General features: G+C 38.4%; 1 protein-coding gene and 1 long non-coding RNA gene across 5 annotated transcripts; one reads left to right on the top strand and one right to left on the bottom strand.

Annotated features, from left to right (window-relative positions):
* Positions 1 to 3,623: 3,623 nt before the first annotated feature.
* LOC148729701 (uncharacterized) lies at positions 3,624 to 8,206 on the bottom strand. Of its 4 annotated transcripts, none has more exons than XM_088725752.1 (10): positions 8,081 to 8,206; positions 7,509 to 7,577; positions 7,276 to 7,352; positions 6,962 to 7,122; positions 6,740 to 6,772; positions 6,062 to 6,353; positions 5,390 to 5,414; positions 4,860 to 4,972; positions 4,594 to 4,662; positions 3,624 to 3,887 (listed from the first exon to the last, which is right to left on the bottom strand). In XM_088725752.1, the coding sequence occupies exons 6-10, from the start codon at positions 6,254 to 6,256 to the stop codon at positions 3,843 to 3,845; spliced, it is 447 nt and encodes a 148-aa protein (XP_088581878.1). In that variant the 5' UTR covers positions 6,257 to 6,353; positions 6,740 to 6,772; positions 6,962 to 7,122; positions 7,276 to 7,352; positions 7,509 to 7,577; positions 8,081 to 8,206; the 3' UTR covers positions 3,624 to 3,842. The 4 variants fall into 4 exon arrangements, with proteins under 4 accessions (XP_088581878.1, XP_088581877.1, XP_088581875.1 ...); XM_088725751.1 differs by having other exon boundaries at positions 3,632 to 3,939; positions 8,081 to 8,203; XM_088725749.1 differs by lacking the exon at positions 3,624 to 3,887 and having other exon boundaries at positions 4,311 to 4,662; positions 8,081 to 8,204.
* A 14-nt stretch (positions 8,207 to 8,220) lies between these two features.
* On the top strand, positions 8,221 to 12,806 carry LOC148729700 (uncharacterized). Its single transcript, XR_015988941.1, has 2 exons — positions 8,221 to 8,564; positions 11,722 to 12,806. It is a non-coding gene; the product is annotated as an uncharacterized LOC148729700 (long non-coding RNA).
* The last annotated feature ends 20 nt before the right edge of the window (positions 12,807 to 12,826 follow it).

Below are 12,826 nucleotides of genomic sequence, written 5' to 3'. Positions count from 1 at the left end.
CATAAGTTCACTCAATATTGCGAGGCGCTTTCAGAATTTGAGATAAGGGATATTAGATTTTTTAACACATTTAAGCGTTATCATAGTGATGTTATAGAACTTTCAGTGTTTACATTGAGGATTTTACTAAATAGTAATTACGTTTACGCCGTGGTACCCATGCGACTGGACTACGGGCTCAATGAGTTTCAGCTTCCCTGCCCACGTTTCAGATCTTTGCCAGGGGTCAATTCCAAACATTCATGCTTTGATAATAAGGCTTACTGCAAAACCTAATTCTCCCATCACTTGCCCTTTACCCTCACTATGAAACAGAAGTATATTAAGTTTTGGATATGCCCTATTTCAATCTATTCTGGTGGTCAAACTCACATTGACTCATTTATGTTTGAGATTTTGTCTGGATTGGTACCAAACAGGAAAATTGATTTGAAAATTACCCAGAAACAAATATTGTAGGGGGGGGGAGGGATGGGTGAATGGAAAGGGCTGGGCTGAAGGCTTTGATATTGCAATGTGTTGTAAACAGGTACAGTTGTGGGATCCATGTACTATATACTATGTCCCGAGATAAAAAAAAATATATATATATATAGGAAGTCTGCAAGTCGATTTTCGCGTGGAACAGTGCTCAATACGTTGAAGCAGAGCAGAATAAATATTGTGAGAGGAAAAAAGGACGTAACTACATTTCCCGACAAGCCTGTTTCGTGAATCGCTTCACTCTTCAGGGGTTTAATGAAAGAATATTCATGTGACTATCGTTTATATACTAGGAAAATTTGCATAATGCGCGGTAAACTTAAAAACTTTAAAGTTCAGTTGTTGCGTAGTAACGCTTTGTTTCTGTGTCGGCATGAAGATACGAGTTCGTTACGCTTATTTAGTGATGAGAGGTCGGGTCGGTAAATTATCAGGAATTTTTCTTTTAGGCAGAGGTTGCATCTTTTATTGGAGCTGTTGTAGGGAGAGTTAGATGATAAGATGCGCCATGAGATAGAATAGTCAATGTTGTCGTTCTTGAGTGTCCAGATGTGTTTGCTAAGTTCGGTAGAGTTTTTGTGCTTGGCGTGGCGGAATGATGCGGTGTGATTTCTGTGTCTTGTTTTGAAGTCGGTTTCTGTGAGTCAGATGTATGTTTCAGAGGTGTTGTTGTCGTTCCGTGTGACGGTGGCTTGATAAACGACTGAGGATTGAAGGCAGTTACCATTGAGCGGGCAATTGTTCTTTTGTCGGCAGTTGCATGTTTTGTTGGTTTCCGTGCCGTCTTTGTTGTCTTTCGTGTAAGGTGAGTGGGACGAGTGTAAGATGCGCTTGTTGTGGTTGTCGATGACCTGTTTGGTGTTGTTCATACAGCTGTAACTGATTTTGATGGTGTTGCGGTTAAATATTTTGCGGAGGCTGTGATCCTTAGTGAAATGTTTGTCGATTAGGCTGAGGAATTTGTGTCCGATATTGGTGCTGACGTTCTTGCTGAATGGAGGGTTGTACCAGAGGATGTTGCTTCGCTGCCTGTTTTTGCGTTTTGCAGTCGTGGTGGGTTCGTAGTGAAGGGTGTATTGGTATCCGCCTTCGTCAAGTGCTTTTTGGTACGGGGGGGCGGTTTTGTCGAATGAAGCTTTGTCTGATGAAAGGGATGAAAGTCGTTTGTTGATGCTGGCAGGTATGTTCTTTGTGGTGATCGGTGGGTGATTGCTCTCGCGGTGTACGTACTGTAGTGTGGTGTTAGGCTTTGTGTAGGGCTGGTAGGTGCTGTTGTTTAGGTTGAGAGTGACGTCTAGGAAGTTGATAATCTTTTTGTTTGCTTCGATGGTGATACGTAGTCCGTTGCGGTTGAAGATGCGGCAAATAAGAAGACAACGCTCATACACAAGCGGCAGCCCTGGCAAAAGAAAGGAGAAACGACATTTGACGTCACGATGGGCAGCTACGACGGCGCCGAAACGTGCGAGCTAGTAGGAAGTTTCCTTCTTTCACAGCTACAAGACCTCAACATCAACGTAGGACTCTACAGAGACGACGGACTAGCCACCACCAACACCACGCCAAGAGACACCGAAAACATAAAGAAGGAAATTTGCGCACGTTTCGGCGCCGTCGTAGCTGCCCATCGTGACGTCAAATGTCGTTTCTCCTTTCTTTTGCCAGGGCTGCCGCTTGTGTATGAGCGTTGTCTTCTTATTTGCCGCATCTTCAACCGCAACGGACTACGTATCACCATCGAAGCAAACAAAAAGATTATCAACTTCCTAGACGTCACTCTCAACCTAAACAACAGCACCTACCAGCCCTACACAAAGCCTAACACCACACTACAGTACGTACACCGCGAGAGCAATCACCCACCGATCACCACAAAGAACATACCTGCCAGCATCAACAAACGACTTTCATCCCTTTCATCAGACAAAGCTTCATTCGACAAAACCGCCCCCCCGTACCAAAAAGCACTTGACGAAGGCGGATACCAATACACCCTTCACTACGAACCCACCACGACTGCAAAACGCAAAAACAGGCAGCGAAGCAACATCCTCTGGTACAACCCTCCATTCAGCAAGAACGTCAGCACCAATATCGGACACAAATTCCTCAGCCTAATCGACAAACATTTCACTAAGGATCACAGCCTCCGCAAAATATTTAACCGCAACACCATCAAAATCAGTTACAGCTGTATGAACAACACCAAACAGGTCATCGACAACCACAACAAGCGCATCTTACACTCGTCCCACTCACCTTACACGAAAGACAACAAAGACGGCACGGAAACCAACAAAACATGCAACTGCCGACAAAAGAACAATTGCCCGCTCAATGGTAACTGCCTTCAATCCTCAGTCGTTTATCAAGCCACCGTCACACGGAACGACAACAACACCTCTGAAACATACATCGGACTCACAGAAACCGACTTCAAAACAAGACACAGAAATCACACCGCATCATTCCGCCACGCCAAGCACAAAAACTCTACCGAACTTAGCAAACACATCTGGACACTCAAGAACGACAACATTGACTATTCTATCTCATGGCGCATCTTATCATCTAACTCTCCCTACAACAGCTCCAATAAAAGATGCAACCTCTGCCTAAAAGAAAAATTCCTGATAATTTACCGACCCGACCTCTCATCACTAAATAAGCGTAACGAACTCGTATCTTCATGCCGACACAGAAACAAAGCGTTACTACGCAACAACTGAACTTTAAAGTTTTTAAGTTTACCGCGCATTATGCAAATTTTCCTAGTATATAAACGATAGTCACATGAATATTCTTTCATTAAACCCCTGAAGAGTGAAGCGATTCACGAAACAGGCTTGTCGGGAAATGTAGTTACGTCCTTTTTTCCTCTCACAATATTTATATATATATATATATATTGATTAAACCACTCAATTTAACCACCAAGCTGTATATTGTCTCACTGTTTTAGTTTCTACTGAAACAACTATATAAGTGATTGAAGGAGTCTGAATCAATCTTATACTTGAATATTTCATTTCTAGACTGGATTATCGTTATACTCAAGAACTGATGCACATGAACCAGGTAAGGAAGATGTTCTACTCATGGTACATCCTTTCAGGGGTAGGAATTTTTAATTTTTGCTTTTTCACCACTCAATACAATTGATATACTCCATGTAGGCACAAGAGCTGCAGGCAACCATTAGTTTTAGATTAAGGTAAATTCTAGTATTGTTTATGAAAAATTTTCTGTGGAATGAGCTTATATTCTTTTCTTACCACCAGACAATTGCTTTCTTACCCTGGTATAGCCACATCCCTTGGTCTGATTCAAGGTGTAACTCTGCATGTCCACATAGGATTTTAAAATTCTTGCAATATCATTTCATGGAGGGGTAAATAGGTCACCTTTGAGATTGAAGGTTGTGGTGAGACAGAAATTCAGCCTTGCCAAGGGTTCCTGAAATTTCACAGCAATCTATGAGGTGCGGGCCTTTCGGACGGGGTTAATTCTGTGTTTATATATATGTCTAAATTTACACATGTCCACAAATTTGTGGACTGCCTTGAAAACTTTCTTTCTCCTTCTTTCAGAGGCAACCTCTATGTCGAGCAACTTGAACTCTTCATTTTTCCCTGACCTGTCAGCTGCCTGTGAAGAGGCTCACAGAAGGTAAAATCCCAAGTTTGCATTTGCAACCAAGATAGGATTTTGGGGTGGTGAGATTAAGAACTGTATCTGATTATAGAAGGTAACTGTAATACTCCAGTGAAAGACATACACACAGACATAACTGACAATTTTTTTTTTTTTAGAATAAAGGGAGACAAAGTACTTTCTACAGCTAGGGTGAACTGGTTAGAGAAGCCAGAACTCTGTAAGCATGAGGAATGTGAAACAACACAATGGAAATGGATTGATATCTATAAGGGAGCTCAACCTTCCAAGCCACTTGAACTTGTCAGGTTTCAAAGATTAATTGTTTGTTCATACTCCACAAGATCTAATCAGTGCAATAAAGGAAGAACTGGTAAATTCTAGAGTATAGAAAAATACACTGGGTGAGGTGACCTGGTTTAGCCAGCAAATACCAACCAAAACTTTCCCACTCACCATGCAATATCTAAAGAAGTGTGGACTTCTTCCCCAGTTGAAAATTTTCTGGTCTTCTGTGATAGCCAGCTGAAAACAGAATATTCATCATCACCTAATCATAACTCTGAAAACTTTACTATTACTATTAATATTTTTTAATATTAGTACTTTTTGAAGTTCTGGAGAGAAAATACTCTTAAGAAATGTTTTCCTCAGCTCAAGAAAGTATCAACAGTGTGCAAAGACTAAAATATAAAGTAAGAAAATTTGGCAAAATTACTTACACTTTCAAATGATCCACAACAAATCAAGTAAAGTTTCTCATTCTTTAAAGTCACTACAGGCACTGGAAGTGTCTGCTTACTGTTGTTTCCCAGTCCTAACTGACCATACAGTCCTAAGTAAAACAAATACCACAAGATACATGCCTAAATGTCTTTACAAAATCAGAAACAACTAACCTAAATATCATTAAAGGATTAACATGAGCCAGGTAGTTTTGGACAGGACAAAGTATGTAGAGACAAAAAGTGTCCAACAAAATGGATTTGTATTTTATATTCAGCCTAAACCATAAAATAAACTTGAGATCAAATAATACCAGCTGATCACTGGGAGAGTATCGAATTATAACACTGCTTAAAATTCAACATAGGGTTTTGCCCAATTGCCCTTCCCCTGTTAATCTCCAAAGTTCAAATTTCTAAAAAATCCCTTGCAGCCTGTACATTTCCAAAATGACCACAATACAAACCAATTTGAAACAAAATTACAAATTGAAGGAAATTTCTGTTAACTGCTTGACTGTTCATACCTCCTCCAAATGTGAGGATTTGTCCCTGAAAAAAGAAATGATTTAAACAGGGTTGGAAAACATTGCCTCTCTTCCATTTCCAGTAATAAATAGGTGAGGCCACTTTTGATATATTAAAATTCTAACATGACTCCCAGGCTAGGAGGAATAAACCAAAAGCAATTAATCATTCATTGTCCAACCTCTATGTGATATCTTTTGTTTTTTTTTCCCCTAAGCCTCTGAACCAAGTTTGAATTTTTAATGTCACAAAAATGGTTCATTCAAGTGTATGGCTCTTCCTTGATGTGGGCCTTAACAAGTTCTTTCATAGCAACAGTCTTTTGTCTCATAACCCAGCTTAGTAAAACTTAGGTCAAAATATAATATTTGGTCAGGGCACAAAACTCACTAGGTGGGAGACATGGTTAACCATGGCCATCAGTTTGTGTGCTGAAGAATATTTCTAGCACTCTGTGTTTCATTTCTTCAAAAAGAAGTGATACTTATTTAGTTTTTCCTCTTTAAATTAAGTTTTTCCACTTTAAATTAATATGCCTCCCTCTAAGCCAACCTCCCCCCCAAAGTCCGTGGAATAAATAAGTTCCCCCCTCCCCCTCCGGGAAGGCTTATTATAGGATTTATGGTATTCAGGTGCAGATTGAATTGACTTTGACACAAACCAAAACCAACCTGAGCTGTAAGTACTGCACTGTGTGAATACCCAGGATCTAGTTTGGTCACTTGATACTGATCAAGTGCTTGCACATGTGTTGGGAGGAGTGGATCTTCAATGCTACCCACTCCTAACTGTCCATGGTCTCCCCATCCCCACGACCACAACCGGTGATTTGCTGACAGAGCCATGGAGTGATAACGTACAAACATAACTGCTATACATTTGTCCAATAGCTCGGTAATGTAGACAGGCCTTGTCTGTTGCAGTGTGTCTCCTTGGCCAAGCTTTCGTCAAAATAACACAACACTGTTTAAAAAAATTATCATGTGAATCAGGAAATTATTTCTAAATGCATTATCTGATTCAAAGATGCTGTGATCAAAGTTGAAAACTACCACCTCAGAAATGGCATTCTGGTAGGGCTCTGCCTTTTTATCCTTCAAGTCCCTATAATATCCATATAAATTATTACCCAGTAAACAGGTTGTGAGATACTCAAACTTATCATGTAGAAATTGCTGTCTTGATCTAATGTAAAATTCTTGTCACTAATTTACAAGGACATGTGTAGCAGTTAGAGGGGAGAATTGACAATCAGACTTTGGGGTTAAGTTAAAGGGTTAAAATCAAAAGGAACATCTTGCAAGGATGCTGATCAGTAATATTTGCATTGATAAAGTTGTATTTCTTACCTCTCCATACTCTGATGATCCCCAAGAATACACCTATGCGAGGGAAAATAATCAAATTAATCCCCGACGCATACTTCTTGCCAGCTGGCCTCACATCAATGAATCAAAATGTATCACATTTTACTCAGAATAGAGATCATGGTTAATGGTTCCTGCTTAAAATGAGAGCAGTTCTTCATATGAGTCTGCTGGGAATGTTTAGCCCCACTGCATACTACTCACTTTGAAAATTCAACTCTCTTGCTGAGATGGATAAGCTAAACCTCTCATCATGATCTTCTTGGGAGCTAGCAGTTCATGTTAATTAACTATGATTCCTTAGCCCATCACTGCAGAGAGCCAACATATGTACCATTCCTCAAGCCACTGATAACACATTAATCCTAAAACAAACAACATAATTACACTCAGTACATCAATAGCCATTTGCAACCAAAATTAAAACAATTAAAAAACACCATGAGAAAGATAAAAAATTGTTTTTGCAGCATCTCAAAATAATTTGAAAGCCTAAATCTCACTCCAATAAGACCAACCTGTGCATGTGGAGAATTTCAACTCGAAAAGGAACGGATTTTCCTTCTTCCTCACTTAAATCTCCATGTGACCCAATCTACAGCAAAAAATTTGAAAGATTGTTTGTTCATACTCCACAAGATCTAATCAGCGTGATAAAGGCAGAACTGGTAAGTTCTAGAGTATAGAAAAATGCACTGGGTGAGTCGACCTGGTTTAGCCAGCAAATACCAACCAAAAATTTCCCACTCACCATGCAATATCTAAAGAAGTGTGGACTTCTTTCCACGTTGAAAATTTTCTGGTCTTCCGTGATAGCCAGCTGAAAATAGAGTATTCATCATACCCTAATCATAACTCTGAAAACTTTACTATTACTATTACTATTTTTTAATATTAAGGTAATTTCCTTGAAATTCTTCTACTATCAAAGGTTGTTTGAAACTTGGTATAATTAACATTCATGATATAAACATTGAAGAAATGTAATAAAAAAATGGTGTCACCGTGCTTGTTTATGCGTCAGCAGGCAAATAAAATGGGGTATTTTTACTGGTTGTGCGTTAAAAATTCGAATCACCTTCCTACAGGATTTAGCCTTGGTAACTTGAAAGAAACAAAATTTTATTTTGAAATTGAAGGTTCTTTTATCAAAATAAGCAGTATTGCTTCATTTTAGCTGTTTTTGATTGCTCGGTTGTGGGGATTTTGCACTTTTTCGGACAGTTCCGTTGTTAGCGCTATTGTTTTAATTGAACAAAGTCTGAATGCATAATTAATGTATGGGGTTATATGGTACTCTTGCCGATTGTTCAAAGCAAATACCTGAAAAAAGAATCGGGTGTCACCGTGCTTGTTTCCTTACAGACTGCAGTGAAAGGTGGACATGGTTTACAGATCGTGATGACAGGGCTGAATAACGTCTGCGCATGTGCGAGATGTCATTACAACAAGATCAAAAATTTCGGCGCGAACGTGATGCGTGGTTCTTTCCTGTTCAGTTGAATAACGACAAGAAAGGAACTGAAAATCTTCCATTATTTTTGCACCTAAACACAAATATCTCCCTTTTATGCTTTGGAAATTGAAAATTTGAACAATCCGAAGTTTTTCCCCAAAGAAATGCCGAGAAATACGAGAAAACTTGTCGTTAGCGCGGTAAATATTCTGAGCTTTGGAGACGACTTTTGATTCAACCGACACGACGCGTTCTTCGTTTCGATTTACACTCGTCTGCTTCGTTTGAGAAAGAAATGATGTTTGGGAGACATTGATGGCAACATGAGAGTTTGGAAAAGTGTCGCTAGAGGTGAGTATTACGATCTTAGTTTGTTTTGTAATAAAAACGGCACCTTTCTTGCCCTAGTCGTAAGTTAATATTTATGTGAATACAAACGCTGTGTGTTATACCATGCCAGATGACACCGCGGAAATACGTTTTTTAGGGCACGATACAGTATTTTACTGGTCAGCGGACACCTCAACGAATCCGGTAACTTTTACAATGTTTTTCGCCGTCAGTCAAATCGACAGCGTAAAAAGTCAAAACTTAGAAAGAATACTGTAAACTTAGCTTTGAAACTCGGCTCACCTTTTGGATAGTTTTAAAGCTCAATTATATAATTTGCCAAAGCCGAACTGAAGTTGCACACGATATGAAATTGTTGTTTTTCGCTGGCGGCTCCGTGGCAACTAAGGTTTGTTGTTTATAAAAGAGCTTATGCATCAAGGCTAACAATGAGACGATTTTTGAATGGTTGAGGCGGTGATCCGAGGACGCTGCACTATCAGGTCTGTAAAGCAGTGGCTTGAGCCGTATAAATCGGCATGTCAACGGCATTTCGGTCAGATTCGCCGAAAAGAAGACAACACATGCCCGTGTAGCACGGCCACCCTATCCCCACTAGTTACTGTATGTATCATAGTTGGCCAAAAAACCTACGACTGTACCATGCATAGGACTGAAGCCCCCAAAAGTACAAAGACTGGCTCAACTAGAGGAAGAATAAACCGAGTTATGCTTTAAGTACAAAATGCTCATTATAATGATAATAAAGAAGTTTTCACTTTCCACCTGTTTTTTGTAATTTTTTTTCTGAGAAGCTGCAATTTTTTATTTCTGAGCAATAGTTTTACTTTCCCAACAAGTATTTCTCATCACAATTATGAATAATTTGTAGTATGTCTTTTTTTTTAGCTGCTTTTCCCTCACTAATCATTTTATTTTATTTATTTTTGCTTTTTCTTTTCTTTCTTCACTAACTTAATGCCATCTGCAACATAAAATGTACTGAGCTAACAGAATACTTCTGCTTTATTTAGCTCCCTGATTCACAAAGTAACATTACCATATTGGTACTACTAGAAAACAAATTTTTAAGAAACAAAACTACTGTAAGGTAAAATAATTATTATAATATAATTTAATCTATGTGAATAAAGCACTGCATTGTCTTTTCTCGTATTGCACCAGCCTTGAATGAATCAACTATCTTCTAAACTTGATTTCTTATATTCAGAAGCTGCCTGAGTTATAAACAAAGAACTCTTGTTGGTGTTTATGGAGGTGTAAAGAACATAATGATTATGATGATTAATCTTCCAAATTAGAAATGTCAGAGGGAAATTATCAGAAGTATTTTCTGAAGTCGAACAAATGAAGTTAAAAAATGTTCAGGAGCAAATTGATTAGATTAAGTCAGCTGTCAATTCCCAGTTAACAGTAAGTCATGAGGAGTAACCAAAAGCTTGTAATTAGCCTGTGTACTGCTGTGCCCATCTAGTCAAATAAAAATCAGGGATAGGATATCCCCAAACATGAGCAATGATAGCACCACGTAGATGTCCTTTTCCCAACTTATTACAGTTCTACTGACAACAATCATTCACTTGACTCTGATGATGACTTCCGCACAGGTTGTCGAAACGTCAGTCACTGCCACCGACAACAGTCCTTCTCAGGACTACACTCACCCGGACGATCAGACTACACCTTCACATGTTACCCCCGGGTTCAAACCATTTACTGCAGACAGTAACAAGCCGTAACAAGCCGTCACAAGTAGTAACTGGCCGTTACACACCGTCACAGATCGTCACAAGCCACTATACACAGTAACAAGCCGTAACAAGGCGTCACAAGCAGTAACTGGCCGTTACACACCGTCACAGATCGTCACAAGCCAGTTAACCGATATCTTTGAACGAAAAGCTAAAAATAAACTGGGATACTGGAGAAAATCGAAGCTGAATTAATTGTGTCAAGATGAAATGTTTGAGTTTCTTTCGGCCAAAATTTGCCGGAGCTGGTCTTCCGAAAAATTTGCGAAACTTGCAACTTGCGAGTTTTCTTCCACTTTATTTTTTCTTATGGTAGGATTCGGACCTAAAAGGTCAATGTACATGTTGTACATACTTTTTTTTCTTTTTGATAAATTTATTTAAAGCATTTTATTACGTTTCCATAATACTTTTGTTGAAAAAAATAGTTACAATAAACGAATTTACTTTCGTTTATTGTAACTATTTTATAATTTACTCTAAATTGATTTCTATTTATTTTTTTTAACAGGACCCGCATTGATAGCAGTTTTATTTCCTAAATTGAAGCAGCAATCCTGTATAAATATGTTTAAATTATTATTAGTATCATTATTATTATGAAAAAAACAACTAGACACACGCACAAACACCCGTAGAGATAGAAAAATATTAAGCTGAAAGCCATACACAAATCTTCTACAGAAAATACAGTTACCCAGTATATAAGACAGGAATTGTGCCTTTGAGACGTACACAAAATAATAAAACTGCGAGCTCCACTTTTAGGCGTGGCTAGATCGATATATTAAGTCGTAAGGACTTTACACACCTTGACAGGTTGTAACATGTCGAAATTTATCCTTTATCAGTACCATGACTTATCCTATAGCCCTTTAGAGTAGCTTAGAAGTTGACAAGAATAATTGTTTAATCGTGACAGTATTTGGTTGTGACAGTCGGCACCCTCGATTAGTCCTTTATCACTGGAATAAGCTCCCAACATTCCTCACCCTAACCCTCTTCAAATAAGCACCCACTTTGATTAAGCCACGCAAGTTCTAAAAATTTGATAAAGCTTCCAGCGGCTCGTTTTCTCGAAAGGCTCGTTAACTTTTAGGTCGAAATCAACTTTTCAAATCGAACTAATATGCAAGTAACACCTTGTACAGACGTCCGTACAGTTATAAGTCACAATTTTTCGGCTTTATGTGTTACTACCATTTTTATGATGACGTGCTTCGCTGCGAGCTCCGCCATAAAGACTAACGAGCGTGGGTCCTGACCAACAAGCGACTCCATTTTGTTGCATTAACGGACAATTTTTTCACGTAAGATAAAAAGCTATCGAAACCTTTATAATAATAATATTAATAATAATAATAATGATAATAATAATAACAATATATTATTATCAATATAATTAGTGGACAAGGCGCGCAAGACGGTAACACTACTGGAGATGAGCTGCCCATGGACCACAAAGACGAGGAGAAGATCATGAAGTACGCCCCGCTTCTTCTAGAGCTCAAGAGACAGTACCCGGGTTTTAATATCATTCAGTACAACATAATCATCGATGTCCTGGGCGGGTACTCGAAAGACCTCAAGAAGAGCGTCAGGGAGCTTGTTGGATCAGAAAGGAGTACAGCAGTGTTAGGTAGAATGCAGAAGTCTGTAGTCAGCAGTTCACTCAAGATCTTTGAAAGTCATGAGTTGAAGACTTCATCTTAGCCAGATGTTATTTTGTTGAGTTTTTAAGACATTAGGAACTAGCCACTAGGGCTTTTTTTTTTAGAAGTTTTTTTTTTATCATTTTGTATAAGTTTTTCTTTTTTGGGGGGGGGGGGTACATATGTAAATTCTAAACTTGTTAGCTGGCCAGGTCCTAGACGCCCAGCTTTCGTGTATAAGAGTTCTGGCATCCAGACATTTTAACTGCCACATAATATATATATATATATATAGACGTATTTTATTATTTCATGTTTTTATTTATTTCTTTATTTACGTTCTCAAAGTTTAGGAAGATTTTAATCCTACGTGCAGCCTGGGTTATGTTTATCGCCCCAGTCCCCAGTCTTTGTATGATCTTATGGCAAACATAACTTTTTAAAACTGTCGGATATTAATAATATTTTATTCAACTACATATCTGCTCAAACCTATGATACACGCAACAGATTTGAAAAAGTGAACCGCGAGGCTATACCTATGAAAGGTCCCCTAACTAAACTGTAAAAACACGGATAAAAAAATCATTAGTGCAGGAGAAAAATGACATCATTAGGAATAATATTTTGATGAAATTTTATACAACAACAACAACAACTTTATTAGGTACTTCCATAAGTAGTACATGGCATTATCTAAGTAAGAATAAGTAAGAATAAATATTTAACATCAATTCGTCTTTAACAGAACTTCTTGTCTGATATTCATTATTTGGAATATAAAAGCAGAAATGAGTCTACAATAAATGATGACAATAAATGTTGTTTTCCACACAATGGCAAGTGGGATTCATAGTTA

This window comes from Stylophora pistillata, chromosome 6, assembly GCF_964205215.1.
Source record: "Stylophora pistillata chromosome 6, jaStyPist1.2, whole genome shotgun sequence".
Lineage (NCBI taxonomy): Eukaryota > Metazoa > Cnidaria > Anthozoa > Scleractinia > Pocilloporidae > Stylophora > Stylophora pistillata.
This window is presented reverse-complemented; position numbering and strand designations above follow the sequence as displayed.